Below are 21,193 nucleotides of genomic sequence, written 5' to 3' on the forward strand. Positions count from 1 at the left end.
TACATACCAAGGGTGCCTTGGGCCTCCATTCAGCCTTTTGCCCCCCCTGGAAGAATTCATAACAGCAAAGTATTATAAAAACCACTTCATAGTACATTGTCATCCTTATTGTCATTATGGTATATAGATAGGCCTACACAAAACTATATGATGAAATAGCATGTACAGTCGTGCAGTTATTCCACTGTAACGTAATGTAATAGAGTAAGTAGGCCTACACTATAATTAAAGGACCCTGAAAATAAAGTGTTTCCAAATGAAAGCTGTAGTAGTGACTCTCATTTGATCAATCTTGATATTTGAATCCAAGTTACTTTTACTGGAAAAATCGACTATCTCATACAACTCGCCTGGTAACGAAACACGGGGTGAAATGAGGCCAAAATGGACCGCGTGAATAATTTAACCCTTTTGATGCATTTTCAGTGGTGCGCGTGCTCAGCTTGTCTGACATTGCTTTGGTCAGTGAGCAAATACTTGATCTCTTGCCTCAAGAAAGCTCTCACTGTAACATCAAAGAACTAAGGCTTAAACAATTGGCTTTAAGTGTGGCTATTATTAGGTTAGGTGGTTAGGTCATGTTTGGGCTGTAACTTCAATGCCACAAAGACACAAATAGTTATTATACTGTAGTGTTTTTTTGCTATCACAATAGCATGTTTTCCAACCCGAATCGGCCTTATATAATTTCAATCATCCGAATGTGTCCAAAAAAACCGCGAGGAATGGACGCACGAGGACGCCGCCGTGCGCGCACCCCGCCGGCGACGTGTGTGGAATAACTGAGTACGCCACCGGTAGGGAACGGAAATTCCTCTCCTCTCACCATACACCTGCTCTCATGGCATAGACTGTTTTAAACATAGTCAACTACCCCATTGCGAGGACGGAAGTTGGGGGTTTGCCCTGGTATTTAGTGACATTTCATCCATCCACGACTGGCTGTTTTTTTTTACACCGGCAGAGCACCTAACCTGCTCGCTGCGTTGGGCGACCCCCGCTACGCTTCGCCGTAGCGTCTCCCTCACCAGGCGCCCGCCCGGTCCTGTGAACAGCCGGATCTTCAAGGTTACCACCGAGCTTGTGAAGGTCTTCGATGGGGACTCTGGTTTTTTTCACATTATTCTGGACCCTGACAGGAGGTAAGTCAAAATGCGCCTGGGAAGGGAGCGCGGTTTCCCACACATAGCTTGAAAGGTTCGGCCGTGGCAACGACATGTAAACACTGTGTGTTGATGAGTGTAGTTCATGAGGATAAACAAGAGATGCATGTATGTTTTTGACGTGTAGATGCAAATGTATATGAATAGTATAGGATGCTTCATAATTACAACACAAATAGACATATGTTGCTTATAAAAACATCATATCGACACCTAACCTATATTTTCCATTCTGATCTTATCACTGACAGTGATCGTACCAGTGGCAGACGCGCTTATTTGTGTTTCTCTTAGCCCTCTGTGTATATGTAGGCCTATTAGTTCAGCAGCAATAACATGCAATGAACGTAATAAATCCTCCTGATGTTGTGTGATTTTACCTGAACTTGGACCAATGTTACATAACGGGGTTTGTGCTGTGCCCTGTGCGCCTGCCCACCAAATCAAAGCGCTTGTTACAGTTGACATGTTATCTACATAATACTTCACCTGTCTCACTCATCTCTCACTAAAAGTTTGGAGCACTTCTTGCTCAGCCTATACCCTATGAGGAATAACAGGTGATTGATCTTGGCAGGCACATCCATGTCATAGTCTGACGGGCTCACTTCAGGTGATGCAAAACAGATTCAGGAAGCCGCCCTAATCCCCTCCATGGATTATTTGGCGGAGCACCGATGACAATCACCGTCACTCACTGTGTGCAATAGGTTAGGTTTGAACAACATAAAGCTGGTGAAGTCCATTTTTAAAGGTCATGCTTGTTACAGCTGTACCAGAGAGCTCTCTCTACTCTCTCTGGCTGTACTACTTAATGATCATGAATTCCCATAATACTGACTGAAACACAACAGAGAGTAGTATTTCCCAATAGATAAAACCATTCAAGCATCACTAACATGTCTATCAGGGATTTTAGAGCTTGGTCCACATAGATGAAAAACGCAGTTTGTCTGTGAAGAAATTGATGTGTGATTGATTATTATAGAGTCATGTCTGGCAAAATGCCTCTCTTCAAATGAGGATGACCATGGTGCACGTGTTGGTGCACACAATAGCGTCTCAGCCCTGTACCTGTACTCCTCCCAGGTGACTCCAAGCCAATAAGCAGGGGATTGCAGATTAGAGCTCTCATGTGCGTGGGAACAGCAGTTGACCAGGGTGAGCAGGGTGTCATCACCTCCCGGTGGCATAGGGCCTTGTCTAACAGGAACAGTACATGCAGTGGTGGTGATCAATGAGGGGTTTTTTAGCACAGGCAGAGGTGTACTAAAAAGTACTAATCAGGTATTGTATTCGTCTCATTAGGTACGTGGAGTAACTGGTGTAAAAACTATGCAAGAGCACGTACTTGTGTTGTATTTGTTCTACTCCTACTCTATGCGAAAGTGAAAGCCCAACTGGGAAACTCCAACTCCCATTGTCGTTGTGACACAGCACTGCACAGCACGCAAGTGTTCACTGCACACTAGGAAATTGCATTTATGCCACACCCATGCCATGCAAGAGGGCAGCCCCCAATGGCGCCCGCAAGGAAGCAGTGCGGCGGGGCGGTACCATGCTCAGGGTACCTCAGTCATGGAGGAGGATGAGGGGGAGAACTGGGTAGCCCCTTACTGCAGCAGGGGTCGCCGGCGACCCTATTCACTTGCTGAAAATGCTTAGCTACATCATAACAACATTGCTATGACATTACAGAGAGCCATAGTGCTGCGCTAAGGGGTTAATAACTCCCCCCACCAACCTGGCGGGTCGGGAGTCGAACCGGCAACCTTTGGGCTACAAGTCTGACGCCCTAACCGCTTACCCTTGACTGCCCATTACATATACACATCTGACCACATGGGCGCTGGCTAGCTCTGCTGTCTGATGGTGAAACACTCTTTTCATTATCCCAAATGAGATATGGACATTGGAACATGTCTATGAAGATTTTCATTCATCCAGGTCATCTTTGTGGAAAGAGTGTTGGCTGTAGGCAACTGAACCTCTTTTTTGGAAGCTTGAAAACATTTAATCTGTTCTTCTGACAAGACGTCTTCAGTCCTAACTCTGATGTGGAAATCAGACGGTTGCCATCGGAGCACCGTCTTGACTCGCCTCTTTTGAGGAGACTCTTACAGAAGATCTGGGAAGATGGAGAGAGGTCACAGGAGAGCAAGAAGAGTTTAAGTACTGTCTCCTCGTGTGGAGGGCCTCCATTAAACACTCACATATAATCAAACGATCAATTATAACCCTCTCTCCATTGCCGCTTGGCTGCAGTCTCCACGGTCTATTAAAACCTCATTAGATGAGAAGACTGTATTCTGAATAGCCCCTTCTACCGTACGTGTTGCTAAATTGTGTACTCCAATACAGGAGATACAGGAGCAATTGGAGAGAAAGTGGTAGCATATTGATATATTTCAATTACGTAAAACATTGGTTAGTCCGTGTGGGTGGGGATATGAAGTGAGTAGAATGGGTGTGGGGTGCTGGGCGTCGTTATGTAAATAGGCCCTGTATTACCTTTCCCCTCTGACACCCTCTCTATACTGTAGATCAGTGATTCTCAAACTGTGGGCCAGGGACCACCGGTGGCCCCTGAAGGTATTCCAAGTCGGCCTTGAAATCGTTTTTTATAAAAATGAAAATCAAATTTTTGTGTGTGTCGCTGTTGACTTATTTGAGTTTTATTGTTTATTGGCTCAGATTTGGGCCCCGGACATTTGTGAAAAGGTTGGGAACACCTGCTGTAGATAAATATTTTGAACCCATTGAAACACTGTTCTGCATTATTTACAGTTATATTATTTTGGTCCATGGCAAGAATATATTCTAAGTTGGCAAAACAATGAAATTAAACATTGCCATCACAGGCTTCCTTGGGGGGTCGCATGACTTAATTAATGGGAAACTATTGGCAAATTGTTTGTCTGCTTTGTAAAGCAAGCCCAGACCCAATCGTTATAGAGCAGTGATTCTCAAAGTGTGGTCCGGGGACAAACTTGTGGTCCACGACAGAGCGCAGGTGGTCCGCGAGCGGATTTCTACTTTTCCAACACAAGCTAGCTGTATGCTCTATTTGTATCATTATTACAAAGCTAAACATAGCTGAAGTCTTATTTTCACCACAATAAGACAGGCTTGTAATGTGAAAAAAGTAAGTGGTCTGTATCCAAATTAGCAGTGTCAAATTAGCACATGTCAACTGTCAATTCATTTGACAGGTGGTCCTTGAAGATATTTGGGGGGACAAAGTGGTCCTCGATCTGAAAAAGTTTGAGAAACACTGTTATAGAGTACTATATAGTGCTGATATTGCTGATGAGATGATACTCTGATACTCTGTACTGGTGTCTGGCAAACATGATACTGCAGTGTCATGATCAGTGTGGATTTGGAGGTGGACTATAGGCTACTGTAGGCTACAGGTGTGAGTGGGTGTGTGAGTGGGCGGTGTGTTGGGTCAAACCCTGGGTGTGTGGGGATTAAAAGGCCGTCTCACCTCACGTCACGCTTTCATCTTGTGTTTTAACAGTGGGATGTCTACCGGTGCAGGATGGGAAGGTCAGTGATTATTTCAGCTTCATTACTCCTTTATCCTTTTTCCATTATTCCTCCATCGTTCCTTTATCTGTGTGTATGTTTGCCAGACTGCCTGTTTGTCAGAAAAATAAGTAAGAAATCCTTGAATATTGCCTTTACAATGTTGTCAGTATATTTTATTACCTCCGCCAAGGAAGTTATGTTTTCGGTCGCACTGGTATGTCTGTTTGTTTGTCTGTCTGTCTGTCTGTCTGTCTGTCTGTCAGCAGGATAACTCAAAAAGTTATGAACGGATTTGGATGAAATTTTGTGGAGTTGTTGGAAATGACAAAAGGAACAAGTGATTCAATTTTGGTGGTCATCCGGATTACAATGCGGATCCAGGAGGGGAAAAGAATAATTCTAAACCATTGTGTGATAGGGTGAATTTTTGACATTCCAGTTTCTTACTCCACAAAACCAAAGCAGAAAGACTTGAAAAAATAGGGTGTAACATAGTCAAATGTTCTATCTGACAGCTTCCTTGGCAGAGGTCTGCACTCTCTGACTGAATATCTAGTATTATATTTTATGATATTTTTCCTTCGCCAAAGTGCTTTTTTTCTCTCCCCTAGGAGTAAAAGTCTTATGTAATAGTGCAGGCTGTCTCTGTGTCATTTGTTTGCATACTAATTTCCATTTGTATTGTCAAATTGATTTTTAAATTGAAGTTTCCATGTGTTGATCCCCTCCCCCCCCCTTCTCTCTCTCTTTGCGTCCTTAGGCAGTGGATTGTGTCCAGCAGGACTCTGTAAGCGGCCAAACATCCAAACAGCCATGCAACAGGCAGCTACCAGGTATTACCACTTCCTCTCCAGTCAGAGTAGGCCTATGTATACGTAGAGGTACTTTGCACAGTAAAACACAGGTACCTTATCCTAACTAAAGCAGAAAACCACCCCACCACCGAATCGAATTCGAGCCAACCCGGACCCTTTTCTACCGGATTTTAATCTGGGGTGTACTCACGTTTGTGGGCAATGTTCAAACGTTAATGGCTGTATTTTGCTTTTTTCTGAGTGAACAAGAAATGTAAGCAGTTATATATGTTGCTAAAAGGTCACTAATCGTTGTGTCAAAGAGACATTTCTTGAATACTTTCCTACGAAAAGATATACTCACAAATCTGCAAAAATGTGAAGGGATGTACTCACTTACGTACGTGACATACTGTATGTCCTAATGCTTGTGCGCATGTACTATGTGTTGACAGTCCAGGAGAGCCTGAGTCCACGGCAGCGACATGTGGGCCTTCTGAAGGAGCTCCAAGAGCTGGCTGAGGAGGGTAAGGATCAATACCCCTCCTAATATAGGCCATTATATTACATTACAGGCCTTTTCGCACGGCATGCATTATGCCACGCGCCTTGCTTAAGGGCAGTGCTTAATTCGTCAAGCAGGAGGTCCCGGAGCACAGAGGATGGGTGGCTCCCCCAGGAGGGGGGTCTGTGATGTCTTTCCCTGAGGTTCCATCCAAGGTACCGGAGCTCTTGTCTGAGGTTCCGGAGCTAGCTCCCCCTTGCTCCCCTTCAAATTAAGCACTGCTTAAGGGCAGTTCCACCATGAATGAAATTGGGGGTACACACATTCTTTCTACATGTAGGGTGGTATTTGAATCTGCAACCCTCTGGTTTAAAGACCACCTCCTTAACCATTAGGGCCAGGCTTCTCCACAATACCACACCCATCCGGGACTGAACCCCTATCTAAGATGAATAAAGCTACAGATTAACAAAAACGAATCCAATGGCTGAGCAGAGTAAGCAAAAACGTTAAAGAAAGCGGAAGAATCCAGCTGGATTGATAAGACCAAATGTGGCAAAAGATTCAACCTTCTAATGTTTGATGAAGGGGAGCAACCAACTGAAGCTTGTGGTTAAAAAATGTAGACATTGTGTTGGCTTGCTGCTGAACCGTGGCATATAGCATACTGGCGCTCAATGGTAGCCGAAGACGCCTTTGACGCTTTTCCACTTTATCAGCCTTGCTCTTCTATACAAAGTCCATTTACTTCCACCAACTTTGCCACTTTTGCCACTGGCAGTGTGTTCGTAGAGTCAGGAGTCAGACTAGAGCCAAAGGCCATAACATAACTGGTCTTAATAAACCCCCCGGCAGAGGAAGGTAGGTTGGACAAACTGAAGTTGACGGCACACTCTTATTCCAATCCCATTAAGTAAAAACAGTGTCTCGGCTCGAGGCCTTTTTCATGTTTACCCTCAAACCGGAACATCTTTTTTTTTAAAATACATTACTGGCATTAGAAAACCACCGGCAATGCACTGGGTTCTCCTTCCAAAAAGAAAGTACACATACACTACTCTAGGAGTTGAGTGAGAATGAGCTGCCTTCATACTGCTGCCCCTGACAACTCTTAACCGGCCTGAGCAGAACGACTCCATACGCCATCGTTTTTCCTTTGGCCTTGTTCTTAGTCAAGCAGAAAACAGAGAGCTGCTGCTAATGTCTGTGGATCAATATCACTTATGCTCTCACAGGCTAGCCTTGGTTACTGATACTCTGGGGGAGAGCACACTTGAATAAGCAAGGATAATGTCACCGCTGTGCTTTTACATCACAGCGCAGGACAGCTATCTGTGATTCAGTTTGTCCCCCGGTAATTACGTATAATCTATAACTCTATAACACAGTGCACCAAAGTTACAACATCAAAGCTGCAGTACATTGCATTACATTACATAACACTTAGCTGGCGATTTTTTTTATCCAAAGGATATTACAGGGTATCGGTTACTGTCCCTGGAGCAATGTGGGATTAGGTGCCTTGCTCAAAGACACTACAGCCAAGGAGGGAGTAAGAGATTGGTAAGGGTGAGGATCAAACCTGCAACCCTGTAGTCCAACTCCCTAACCATTACACCATGGCTGCCCCATCTGCCATTGCCTTGGGGCAGAATGCCCTGGCTCAGGGGTTCCCAACCTTTTTCAACTTGGGGCCCAATCAAAATTGTCAAAAATGTTCGGGGCCCACCTCTGACCCAATTAAGAATACATCTCAAATAAATCAACTGCAACACTGTTAACATTGCGCCACTGTGAAACACCTGGCAATTGATGGGTGACGCATGGAGTCCCAACTTAAACTTGTAAGACAAGGCCCAGATATAGTTTTGCTGTTCCCTGAATGGCAGTGACCAAGTCGTGACACATTGGTAAAGACTCTGTGTAATGCCATAGTACCATCAGAGAGAGTAGAGAGAGAGAAGTTCCATTGGCCCATTGTTTCCGGGTTCCATTATTGCAAGGGGGAGGGGGGGAAATCCCCCTTTAGGCAGACCTAAGAACTGGTCTATTCAATGCTAGTAGTATTATGACACGCCACCCCTTTAGGCAGACCGGAACCTGGTCATGTTAGGTGCCCATAGCAACCTATTACACTGGCATATCTCTATATACTTAAAGAATCTCTGGTACCGTAGTGAAGTACTAGTTAAATCTTTTCAATGACTAGTACTCCACTGGTGCACATAACGAGACAACTCTATAAAATTGCTTTGTCACAAAAACACCTCTGGTATTTCATTGTGTTTGTTGTTTATCTTTTGCAGAAAAGGAGAGACAGAGGGAATACGCCCGTGAGCTGGAGGACAGTAAAAAGCACCCGGAATGGCGGTACCGTGGCGAGGAAGACGAAGATGACTTCGATGATGACTTTGACGAGGATGAGGACGAGTTTGGAAACAAGCTCTCCATGGATGACCCGTTGGATGAGGAGGAGGATGACATAATAGATGACGAAGACGAGGATGATGATGATGATGACAATGAAGATGAAGATGAGGTGGAGGATGATGATGATGAAGACAGCAATAAGGGCACAGCGGAGATGGTTGAGGAGCCCCGTCTGGAGGCCGGCAAGAGCACAGACGCCGATGAGGAGGAGAAAGCTCGGAGACTGGAGGAGCTCCTGGCCGAGGAGATCCGCAAGAAGGACAAAGCTCAGGACAAGGACCAGGAGCTGGAGGAGCTGCTCCGGGAGCTGAAGAAGAAAAGATACGAGGCCGCCAAGGAGCGCAAGGAGAACCCCGAGGAGAAGAAGGAGGACGGGGCGAAGGACAAAGAGAAGGACGAGAAGAAGGAGGAGGAGGAGGAGAAGATGAGGAAAGCTCAGGCAGAGAAGCTGGAGGACGTGGAGAGGAAGAGGAGCGAGGAGCGGCGGAGGAACGAGGTGGAGCTGATGGTGGAGAAGGAGAAGGTGGAGCGGGAGCTGAAGCAGCTGCTGGAGGAGCAGAAGGACACCACCAAGACGTGGGAGAAGGAGAAAGAGAAGGAGGACAAGGAGGAGGAGCTGCAGGAGCTGCTGAAGAAGATGGAGCGCATACAGGAGGAGGAGGCGGAAGAGAAGAAGGACAACGTGGACGGCGATGACAACAAGGAGGAGGTGAAAGAGGAGGTGAAGGACGGAGAGAAGCCAGAGGAGGAGAAGAAGACAGAGGAGGCAAAAGAGAGCGAGGGAGGGGAGGTGGTGACTGGAGGAGACACTGAGGTGAAGGGGCCCCAGCAAAAGAGGGTGATGGAGAACGCTAGCGACCAGGCCACGCGTCAGTTTGACAGACAGAGGTACGAGGATGAGGAGGATGAGGACGAAGAGGATGGCGATGGAGAAGAGGAGGAGGGGGACGTTGCGACTGATGATGAAGGGAACGAGGAAGAGGATGATGAGGTGAGTTTGATAGTTAGAAACTTTATTGTCCCCAATGGGGACATTTTTGAGGCAAAGCTAAAATATAGGTTTCTGTTTAGAGTATTCGTTATTCCAAACTTTCCAAGTTTTTGTGCTTAGCGCTGTGAGCTAGCTATTTTTACCATTCCATTACAAACGATTCCAGCGTGTTGTTACCTAAATGGTAATGACTAATTCCTAATCTGCTACTGGAGATTCAGTCTGCTACTTCATGTACGTACATACGTAGTTCAGTTATTTGATCAGCAGCGAATTTGATCGATTGACTTCACCTGCACCTATAAAGGCGTTGTACTGCCTATCATGCAATGATAACAAAAAATGTTTTTCTGCCATGTTATATAATGACAATCTTTTTAACAATCCTTACAAGTTGGATGATACATTTACATTCACATTTACACATAACTCAATAAGTGTGTTCATCGAGGGGATCACTTTCAGTTGAGTGTGCAAACATAAGATTTCTCTTGCTGTGACCATAGTAACAAAATCATGCGGTTGTTGTCTGCAGGAATTGCTGGAGATTGAGACAGAACTACGCAGAGTTGCAGCAGAGCTGAGAGCACTACGACTGGGATAAGACCATCACAACATGACCACGCACACGTACACACACACACACAACACACACACGCACTCACGCTCGTGCGCGCACGCTCACACACACACACACATGCACACGTAAACATATAAACATGCAGACACATGTACATACAGGATTGCGTAATCATTGATTTACATTACCTAATTACGACTTTGACATATACACCATTACGTCACATGCACATGAACAAAACACTTGTTTTTCGTGACGTACTACCTTCAGCTACAGCCAATCACCAGCTTTGTGAACATCCATTGTGAGCATTGTCTACATTTGACCCCTCTGTGATGTGTTGAAATCTACCTAGTGTTCAACGCTGGGCACCAAGTCATTTCAAAGCTAAGTGTACATTTATTATCGATATTATAGTATAAACCATGGCTCGTGACTTGCACATACAGAAACCTGTAGAGCTGTGCCGCTCACAATTTATTTTCAAATGTGATGTAAATAGAAAACTTTTATTCATCGAGTGATGTTGAAATCGGATGAAGAAGTTCCAGACTGTCATTGGTTATTAATAATTTAAGAGTAACTGCACCCCATAACTGTTTTCATTTGATCCACGGTAACAAACAACATGTTAGACACTTTTTATAGCTTTAGGTATGTATTCTACAGAATATGGCGACTGCTTGACTGAGAACACAAAGACCGTATCATGAGGGATACCCAATTAAGGAGTGATGTCTACTTTCAGAGATATCTCCAGTTAAGACCCACCCATTTATTTATTTTTTATTTGTTTTAAAACATGGAGAATATGTGGTTTTGGGATGCAGTTACACTTTTAAGAATTTAATGATCAGAATGTCATGAGTTGTACCATCATGAAAGCTGCTGAAATGACTGTTACCTCAAAGCAGTGTGTCATCCTGAATATTAGCTCCGTCCGCTTCTGCTTTGTACCGTAATGTTCATTACTGAAAACTGTGTTGTATTTGGCTCAAACACTGTTAGGTAAAAAAAACATGACAGACTGTTAACAGGAGCACAACAAAGGAGGTGGGGGATCTTTTTTTAATGTGAAAGCAGTTTATGCAACAGCGATGCCAAGGTTACCAAAGGTGAAGCAGCTCTGGTTATTTGTTGTTCTTTTCAGGGTGGAGTTGAGACCATTTTTTATGTGTTTTTTGGTAACACTTGACCTCAAGTTGCCAGGACACACAGTGAATCACAGTACATTAGGCAGTGTTAGTTCAACACCAGGAGTTCAGTTTTAAATGTGAGTTAATTAACCCTGCAAAATTGTCTGTGTTTTGCTCTGAGGTTTGCACTTGTGTACTATACTAGCCAAGGGAATCCAGAACAATCAACAGTCTGGAATTAAAAGCCATCTTATTTTATTTTTTTATTTTTTTTAATTAAATATGCCAAGCTTTCGGCAATGTGGATGAAGTTCATCCATACAAACATTCCCATTCCATATCTCAGATCCAAACAATACTGATGCTTTTCAGCCAGAAGCCAAGGAAATCCCTTTTTGAAGGACTAGGCCAAGGTAATCAATCCCAACATATATGTAGAAATGAAAACATTTTTCATATTTAATATTTAACCGTGTACTCACTTGTTACAGAGTGGAAAGCCCCAAAGTGTGCAATAAAGTATGAAAGCGATATAGAAATTCTATAAATAAAAAATATGCAATAGAATAGCCTAAAATAAACTATACTGAACAAATTCAATTAAAAAATATATATTAAAATATATATTAACTTTTGTATTTTTTCTCATTTTGTCAACAGTTATGTTATATTGCACATATAATCCTAGAGCAGGGTATGTGGAAATGCCACTTGTATCAAACACTTATTGTTATATACTTACAGTGTCTTTATATAATCTTTTGAATGTATTTATGTCCAGGGAATGAAAAAAGCAATTGTATTGTAAATACTGGTAATATGACCACCTCAATAGGCACTAGTAAGGGGACACAATGTATTTCCGGACAATTCCCCAATATTAAAATAAGGGAATGAGGGTTTTTGTTTGTCTTTAAGCTTTACACTTGCCACAGATGATCTGTGTGAAATGATTAAGTGATGGGATATGTAGGTAATTGTACTGGTCAGCGATTTGATCAGTTGACTGCACTGGTCCATCCCTGTTTGGTCAGTTGTAATTTGTGCCTGTTGTATCTCACGCTATAAGGACTGTCAATAAAAGCACAGTGGACGTCAGATTCTGTGTTGGTGGTTTGTGATTGTTTCCCACCAATATTTCATGTATTTTGATGGGTTTATCCTAACCTGGGCTACGTTTCCCAAAAACTGTTAAGTAGTACTTAAGCCAAAGTAGTACTTAAGTATGAGGGGACTCCTAGGCAATATATCAGAAGTAGGTCTCAAATCATCACTAAAAATGTATAAATACACTATTTTACCTCGCACTTGGTGTGACCATTTTATTTGCATGTGCGAGAAAAAATATAATATGTAGGCCTATACAAGGATTATATGCATAAACTTTTAGTGATGTAGTATATTGCCTAGGAGGCCCCTACTTGAGTAATATTTAGGCTTAAGTACTTTTTGGGAAACGCAGCCCTGACTTACACGCTGGGGTGTTCCCTTTCCTCAGGTAAGGTTTATCCCACGCTTCTCTAAATACTGTCCACGTATTGAAACAGGAAAAGCCAAAACATCTGCTCGCACTTTATTAGGTGGGTCTTCTTTTACCTTAAGTTGATAATGATAAATAATCGGTTAAAACGTTCAATCTGGTTTGGGCTTTGATGTGATTGAGGTGATCGTTATCTGCTGCTATGAGCTGCTTCGTCAAAATGAGTCAGTATACTCTTAACACTAATCGTAACCCCTAGCCCAGGATTCAGTTTGTAGTTCAGGGGTCCGTTTCTCGATTCTTGTCGTTGCTAACCGTCTTAAGATCGTCTTACCGTTCCCTTGGATTTAGTGGTGAGCGTCGCTCTTACGAAGGACGTTGCTACCGTCGTTAGCAAAGACGCTTTCGAGATACGGACCCCTGATCAATGGGTGGTCCATATCAACAGGGCAGTGATAACTTGTTAAACTAAACTTAACTGTGTTACCCATTGAAGGATAACTCCAGCCAATTTCAACATGCAGTTGTAATACTCACACCACCCTGGACTTGTCAGTACCTGAGAATTCCTTCAGCCTTTTCCGAGATCCTTGTCATTGTAATGGGGGCAGGTGTTTGTTTACATTAAAAAGAAAACATCTTGACTTATTCCCAAAACATCCAAAATGTTATACAACATCAGCAGACAACTAGTAAACAGCGATAGCTTTTGGGAAAATATTTGGAGTAGGCCTATGTTACGAATGTTTAAAATGTAAACAAAATCTGCCCCCATTAGAATAGCTCAGATCTCGGAAAGGGCTGAGCCGAAAAATGCAGCATCAACGGGCACTGACAAGTCCAGGGTAGTGTGAGCATTGCATGTTGACATTGGCTGGAGTTATCCTTTAATAGCATCCTAAACTGAATTTATAGTATCCTGGAGGATCCAACTAAAATGTTACCAATCTTACTGTATTACACAAAAGTGTTTCTAAAGGGTGAATAGAAGAGTGTTATAGCACACTATGCCATTCAGACAGAGCTGTATCTATAGGCCTACTGTAGATCTGCAGCTCTAGTTTTGCATTCAGAGCCCTAGGCTTAGAGCTCCCTCTCATGGTCGTCTGGCTGCACTGCATGAGACAAAGACCTGTCCTATGGGGACAACACCCTCCGTGCTGACACAAGGAAGCCATTTCCTGTGAACACCACGGGCTGAAGCAAAGAAACTCACGGCACTTTCCTGTGTTTCATTACACAATGGAAATGGCCACCAATACTTAGTTTTCACATGACACCAAAACTCTTTGTCAGTGCAGTTTGTCTTTCCAACTGAGTGATATGAGGTCAGGATGCATTGCCCCCTGCTGGACATAACTCCTCATTGCAGTCAGAGGGTGGCTGAGAACTTGCTAGGCTTGGGGAAGCGACTGCAGGTTGCAGAGGCTTCTGTTTGTCCATGATGGACTCTATGTAATGGAGAAGAGATGAGAAGAACTGTGGGACGCCCTCATAGCCTGAGGAAAGAGGAAAGTAGAGAGAGAACAAGTGTGCAGAAAGAGGAAAGAGAACAGATATTTAAGTAGCTTTCATGCTACTGTTGTTCCATTTTGTGTTCTACTTAGCTGATTGGTAGGACTAGACCGAATGATATAATCAAGTACATTTACTTCATTTTTTATTGAGTACTTTTATACCATTAAATACTAACAATATCAATGACATTTTAAAATACTTGATAAGTAGTAGTAGATCAAACTATATTCACACATATAGGCTACTTGGTCGTCCAAGGACACCGTGTATGCATACCCCCCAAAGCTTACCTGGGAAGATGTTGATGTCGATGACGGTGAGGGTGTGCGTGTGGATGTTGACGATGACATCGACCCCAAACAGCGCCATGCCCAGCTCTGCCCTCAGGTGCTCCACCAGCGCCACCATGGCCTCGTTGCTAGGAGGCGGCAGGCGTGGCATGTTGTCGTCCAGCTGCCAGGAGGAGACCAGAGGGGTACACTAAGAAGCTGGTTCAGGAGTAAACCAGGTCAAGTTGAGAGGTAAATCATCTAATAGAAGAGCCTGGAATCCTCATTTTCTCAGTATAGGCCGCAGACAGCGGGCATGTCAGGGGGCATCAGCATGGACTGGCTTTGTGGGCATGTCTGGGTCAACAGTGCACACTGCCTTTGTTCCTAGTGCTGCTATTGTTGTTGCGAATGGTATTTTGTTAGCTCACTGTGGTTATCAAATGACATACCTGCATTGACGATGTGTCTACTGTACTGACCACACCATTAATGACAAGGTGTTGCACAAGGCCTTATGCACACCTGCAGTCTCCCTTGTAAATGTATTTACTTTGTCTTGATTTTTTCAAGGGTAATTTGCTAGTCTTTTATGTGTTTGGGTGGCTTTGGAAAAAGTGGGCAGTTTAGAGCCAGGTGAAGGGCGTTCATGGGCTACACAGATACACAGAATGTCTATTTTCTGGCTGGTGGACTGCTGTGCTTATCAATGACTCAGAATATCATGTTTGAAAGTTTGAATCCTTCAATTTCTCCTATACCTGCTTTGTACAACACACAATGTACTCCAAAAACCTTCAAGAGTCCCCATTAACACATTAGAAATAAATAACATGATGGGTGATGTCTCAAAAGAACACACTGTTATTCCATTTTCAGTGTTGTTCAATTTTCTTCAGTAGAAAGCGACAAAGCCATTATCCCCAGTACCCCCTGTTCCAGCCATGAATAGCACACACCAAGGCCTGTCTCGAAGGCCAAATCTAATAGGCGAACCAAAAAGGGAGCATATTGACCCAGACGTTTCAAAAGAAATGAAATAACAGCTGCTTGGTCACGCTCACCGCAGTAAGATGGGAGGAAGACTCCGGCTTTGACACGTCGTGACTATTGAAGAAAATGGTTGACATATCTGAGAGGGTGGGATAAAAAAAAAGGAAAGATAGAATTCAAAACCAACCCTGCTTCTCTTGACAAAAACATTCATCACTGCTTCAGTCTGCAGAATGGCCAGATATGACTATTTTTTTAATGTATTTAGAGGTCACCGTGCACTAACGACAAGGGGAAAATAATATTTGAGGCGCTCATAGGACTACAAGCATCTGCCGACAGCAACCTGCTCTTAGCTCTACTTCAAGGACTACGCCACTTCAAGTGGTTTCTTTAATGAAGGGATCAATGATGCACATTAGGCAGGCAACTGACCACAGGGCCCAGGGGGGAAGTTCTTGAGCGAAGGCCTCTCCACGGTGAAGTGATCGTCGCCCACCACAAACACTTTATGGAGCACAGCACCGTGGTTCACAAAGCTCTGGAGCACACAGGGCGGGTGGACATCACTCAGGCCCACCTCGCTGAAGATCAGAGACATCTACAAGACCATGGAAGACAAGCAGCAGTACATTACATTACATTACATTACCTAAGCTGACGCTTTTTTATTCAAAGCAACTTACACTTATTTTTTAAGTGCAGGGTATTGGTTACAGTCCCTGGAGCAGTGTGGGGTTAGGTGCCTTGCTCAAGGGCACCTCAGCCATGGAGTGAGTACGAAACTTATATCATAATTTATGCCAACTATTAGGTATAGTTAGACCCCACTATCTAATACCTAACGCTATGTGTGTATTACAGTAACGTGGCAGTATGAATATGTGATCTAATGCAGTGTTTCTCAAACTTTTTTTAGGTGAGGCACCCTTTCAATTCATGAAAAATTTCAAGGCACCCCAAACCAACAAGCAGTAATATGGCATCGCATCCGATACCACACAAGCTTAGAAAAGTAACACATTTTGAGACGTCACACATAGTTGCAGTTGCGAAGTTGCAGTTGACTGAGTCGACCTATATTTACTTTATTGTGCGTAAATGGCAGATGAAAGATTTCACTGACTAACATTAACTTATCAATTTAGACGAATATTATATTACATAATTTATTAGCCACGTTTCCGCGGCACCCCTGTTGAAAAACACTGATCTAATGTATGGATGTAATGTAGGGGAAGCAGCCTACTTCTTTGGAGGTTAGAGGTTAGGCCCTCCACCCGTGAGGTGTGAACTTGGTAGTGGGCTGTTCTATCTACGCACCTAAACTAACTTTTTTCCACAACACACAAAGTATATCTTTAGGAGGTTACAAGCAGATGGCTTGTGTAAAAAGCAACAACTTGTTAAGACACAACAGGGCTATGGTCGATATTTTTACTATAAAGGGCAGCAAAGAATACTGTACATTTGTGATGTATCAGTTACGGCATGAAACAAAAAGTGAGACACGTTTGTCAGATAACAATCTAGACTGCAGCACTTCACTGACCAAAACACATTGATATGAGACAACCATGGGCGACCAACCTCATGCGATCTGGATCCGTGAGCAACTCTGGTCTTGCAGACTGTAAAGCATAAAAGAAAAGTAATTTCGTGACTTTATGCTCGTTTTATCGTTCGCTCTAATAAAACGAGCATAAAGTCAAGAAAGTGTGCGGTAAACTTCTTTCTTTTGAAGTATTGAACATTCCTGCATCTACCAGCACCTAGGAGCTGTGCATGGAACTTTGAACTGTTGAAAAGTAATTTCATGTTTGCCTGTCATACAAAATATTTATTTTCTATAAGCATGGCTTGTTACAGTAAACTTTAAAAAGCACATTCTTTGCTCAGGACTATCCCAGTAGAAATATGAGAAGGTCATAGTAGGCCAGAAGGCTAGCAGGCCATTATACAGGAAATGAGAAGGCTGTTATACTATATTTATAAAACACAACGTGAGAAGTCTGTGCTGGATAATTTATATCTTATCAACTTCCTGTACTTCCTATTATGTGATGTGTGCGTGTGTTCGTGTGTGTGTGTTTGTGTGTGTGTGTGTGTGTGTGTGTGTGTGTGTGTGTGTGTGTGTGTGTGTGTGTGTGTGTGTGTGTGTGTGTGTGTGTGTGTGCGTGTGCGTGTGTGCATGTGCGTCCGTGCCTGTGTGTGTGTGTGCGTGTCTGTGTGTGCGTGCCTGTATGTGTACGTGACTCGGTGACTAGGTGGGAGCGGGAGAGAGGTGTGTGTTGTGAGTGTGTATGTGTGTGTATGTGAGAGAGAGAGAGAGAGAGAGAGAGAGAGAGAGAGAGAGAGAGAGAGAGAGAGAGAGAGAGAGAGAGAGAGAGAGACATGCTATCATGTCATTCAGACTGGCGTATGGAGATGCAGTATTTGACATGTTTCTTTTTACGCACTCAGAGGGTAGTTGAGTTGTTGGCTCTGAATGGCAGCCTTTATCGCTGACCTCTCGCTGATATTGATCTCCAGGTAGGGTGGACAGCAGATGCTTTTACCTGGAGGGGAAGGAAGAGTGTAAGTTTTCAAAAACTACTGTAACTACTCTGCCCTACAAAGGCAAAGAGCAGTAATTACAAATTTAGTCAAAATTGAGTTTCGACTAAAAATGGTCCTCATAACACCTCCTTTATCTTGTGACACAAAGCCTTATGGTCCAAATGTGTCTCGATTTAAAGCTATTGTTATGTTAAATGTGCAGCAGCTACAATATCCATTCTAATATCAAGGCTTTGAAGGCATTTTCTCTGTTTCAATGTTGGCATAGTTATTGTATGGCAGTACTGTACTACCGCAAACGGCCCTCGAGACACGGGTTCCCTCCCCACCCCTGCACTAAGCCACTAGGCCACAACTGCCCCTCTAGCCCACAGCTGCCCCAGGAGTCTCACCCTTAATTCTGTCCTGTAGTTGGCTCATGATGTGGTAGGATGCGAAGCGATCCAGGAGTTTGCTCATTGCTGGCAGGGGATCCAGCAGCACCGTTTGGGGATGTGCCGAGATGTAGTTCTAGAAAACAAACAGAAAGTCCCAACGTGCATAGAGGTCACTTAAATAGAAAAGCAAAAAAATGAACAAATTATGATGTGTGTCTATGGTGATTAAAGTCTGATGAAGAGCAAATAGCTTGAAAGCGTTCACTTAGAAATAAAAGATAAGCAACACGGGAGCAGTGTGCGGACATTCATCTTCTTGTTCATAAAAATAAACAAAACAATTAACTTGCAACCATGACGTTGGCAAGTTACTCAAAGGTTGTATAAGTCCATTTACATCAATCGTCAAATCATAATCAACATTCATAATGAATCAATTACAACTCCCGCTGAGCAGATCCAGGAGTATCATTTAACTCCTTAAGACACGGCATTATAAATTAGCTGTTACCAGAATGGCAATGACCAAGTTGTAATGTATTACCAATGGCACCGTGCACTGTCATAGCAGTGTAATACTATAGTAGTTAACTTTCAATGTCTATTACAGTGTGCCACAGGAGGTACGGCGTGCATTAAGGGGCTACTACCACTCGCACCCTGGATTCCATCTGCTCATACTGTTGCCCTCTGGCAGGCGCTTCAGGTCAATGGGGCACCTGAGTCACGTCCTTTACTTCCTGGTTCATGGGGCAACAGAATAAGTTGCAAAAAATTGAATGGAAGTGAACGAGGCGAGTCGTGGTGGATTTGTGGTGCATAGGTGGAGGTCCAAGGTTTGGATTGGTGTCGAAAAACCACTCATTTCAAGCCCAGTAATTATTTTTTGACTCACCATGCCCCATGAACCAGGAAGTAGAGGACATGCCTTAGGTGCCCCATGGCAGCAAGAGTCAATAGAATGAAGGACAGCGTCTTCCCCAACGCAGTCACAAAACTGACCGCACACTTGCAGGCCTGTGTTGATCTATTGAGGACTCCGTCCGCCTCATAGGGAGGCTCATTATACCTTGCATATTAAGGACAACAAAAGGCTTTATAATTGTATTTTTACAATAAAAAGGTAACCTGGAAATTGCTGAGGAGTTGTTGCGATTGGCTGTCATATTCAGCCTCCACAATGACATCTGACAGCTTGTGCACGATGACGTTAAAGGGGCCTTGGGAATCCATGGGCTGGCTGAGGTCTATCTGTGTGTGGAATTCAGTTATTTCTTTATTTTAAAGGTTTGACTTCTTTGATTGAATTACCTGCATCACAACTAACCAAACACACATTCCAGCATGTCATGTGACAGCTACGGTTAGTGCCAGACAAAAGGAGGAAACTAATATAGAAAAACAGAGCAGGGCATTTCTGTACCCTAACGCAATCCCTCACACTAATGCTGACAACTGGGCTTACCTCTGGGCCTGTCATGACAGGTCTGTTTTCTATCTAGTAGATCAGCGTTTGCTTTCAAGTCAATCTTATCTCCCTGCTTAGGCTTACCTCGGTTTCAACCAAAAAAAAGTCAAAACCAGCAAAAGGAAACGCTGACTTGAACAACACATTGCTGGTGACATGGCCAAGTCCAGGCAGCAGAGGGAAGTCACTAAATGAATTGAGAAATTGATATGTCCTCATCTTAGTGTCACTGGTCACCAGACTGTTTTTGGTCTGTCAAAATGAAAGTTATAGCAGCCTTAGCACAGTATGTTGCAGCGTCAGTTCAACACAGAGACGCTTTTACCAAAAGCAGACAAGGCATTTGCCTATTATGTCCCCACCAAACCTGCTCTCTGTAGGGGCCCTGAACAGTCAGCCCTGCAATGGTAAATACCAGCAAAAGTATCATTCAAAGGGGCCACGTGCCTATACATCACATAGGGCACCCAAATGATTAAAAACGTTGCTGTTTCAACACTCAGAGGGTGGAATTTACATAACACTCTTGCCTGGAGGTGCTGCTCTTGCTCTATTAGTGTTTGCATTAACACGGCAACATTTGTAGTGTAACAAGAGCAGAGTAGAGTAGAGTATCATTTTGCGATGATCTGTAAAATCGAGATGAACTGGTTTAAGCACAGTAAACTTGTATTAAGCCATTGCCATTGAATCCTTTGTCCTGTTCATGGAGGGACAGGTGGTACTGACAGAACTGGTTGGCTTTGCTGGCGAAAGAAGTCATCTGCAACTGACAGGAGGGGCAGAAACGCCCATGCAGCCAGTTTATATTGTAGCACAAGAATGAGATTGATATTCATTAACCCCTGTATAATGAGTTACAGTCTAGAGTGTACAGAGACTAGACTGTCCCAGGGAGAAAGGCAGACAGCAAATAAGTAATGTAGACACAGTAGCACAGTATCATGCTGTGAAATATTACTCTTTACACACAATCAATTCTGAATCCCAAATAGTATGCCTATAGGCTATTTCATTAACTCATGTATAGTGACACTTAACTCACCTCGACCACGTCAATGCCACGACCCCTGTAATAAGAACACACGCAAACTTAATACGTTATCACATAACAGTAGCCTATATTTATGTAAAGAAAGCGACGCTAGTCAAATTATGTTTGCCGGTTTGACTTACGCACAGAGATCCGCAAACGCTGACAAATTCATGCGTCTCCTTTTCTTGTCACTTAAGCAGAATCCGACCCGACGGCTTGCCATTTGTTTCCTAGTTTACACAGAGCCCGAGGAGGCTCCGGTATGAAATATCAGAGCAGAAAGGGGGCGGAGGTAGCACTAGGTCTATACAGGGTTTTGTTTTTTTCTACAGGTGGAGACGTCGCGAGCGCGTAACCGTT

The 21,193-nt window shown here is 43.5% G+C and overlaps 2 protein-coding genes across 2 annotated transcripts; one reads left to right on the plus strand and one right to left on the minus strand.

Annotated features, from left to right (window-relative positions):
* The first annotated feature begins 958 nt into the window (after positions 1-958).
* Positions 959-10,052, plus strand: LOC134453848 (golgin subfamily A member 6-like protein 22). Its single transcript, XM_063204600.1, has 7 exons — positions 959-1,142; positions 4,687-4,715; positions 5,458-5,530; positions 5,947-6,018; positions 8,303-8,515; positions 8,558-9,417; positions 9,953-10,052. The coding sequence occupies exons 1-7, from the start codon at positions 1,097-1,099 to the stop codon at positions 10,019-10,021; spliced, it is 1,362 nt and encodes a 453-aa protein (XP_063060670.1). The 5' UTR covers positions 959-1,096; the 3' UTR covers positions 10,022-10,052.
* Positions 10,053-10,435: 383 nt separating this feature from the next.
* On the minus strand, positions 10,436-21,056 carry LOC134453666 (inositol-tetrakisphosphate 1-kinase-like). The gene is made up of 10 exons (XM_063204458.1): positions 20,974-21,056; positions 20,843-20,867; positions 19,458-19,580; positions 18,345-18,462; positions 17,853-17,951; positions 16,984-17,024; positions 15,829-15,994; positions 15,465-15,532; positions 14,422-14,584; positions 10,436-14,112 (listed from the first exon to the last, which is right to left on the minus strand). The coding sequence occupies exons 1-10, from the start codon at positions 21,054-21,056 to the stop codon at positions 13,943-13,945; spliced, it is 1,056 nt and encodes a 351-aa protein (XP_063060528.1). The 3' UTR covers positions 10,436-13,942.
* Between the last annotated feature and the right edge of the window lie 137 nt (positions 21,057-21,193).

Source organism: Engraulis encrasicolus, chromosome 8 (assembly GCF_034702125.1).
Source record: "Engraulis encrasicolus isolate BLACKSEA-1 chromosome 8, IST_EnEncr_1.0, whole genome shotgun sequence".
Lineage (NCBI taxonomy): Eukaryota > Metazoa > Chordata > Actinopteri > Clupeiformes > Engraulidae > Engraulis > Engraulis encrasicolus.

Coding starts and splice junctions, on each gene's coding strand:
- LOC134453848 (XM_063204600.1), top strand. CDS start 1,097: ATGGGGACTCTGGTTTTTTTCACATTATTCTGGACCCTGACAGGAG. Junction 6,019..8,302: donor CCAAGAGCTGGCTGAGGAGG/GTAAGGATCAAT, acceptor TATCTTTTGCAG/AAAAGGAGAGACAGAGGGAA. Junction 8,516..8,557: donor CGAGGATGATGATGATGATG/ACAATGAAGATG, acceptor ATGATGATGAAG/ACAGCAATAAGGGCACAGCG.
- LOC134453666 (XM_063204458.1), bottom strand. CDS start 21,056: ATGGCAAGCCGTCGGGTCGGATTCTGCTTAAGTGACAAGAAAAGGAGA. Junction 19,581..20,842: donor GTGGCATTGACGTGGTCGAG/GTGAGTTAAGTG, acceptor TTCCACACACAG/ATAGACCTCAGCCAGCCCAT. Junction 14,585..15,464: donor CTTCCTCCCATCTTACTGCG/GTGAGCGTGACC, acceptor TCCTCCTGGCAG/CTGGACGACAACATGCCACG.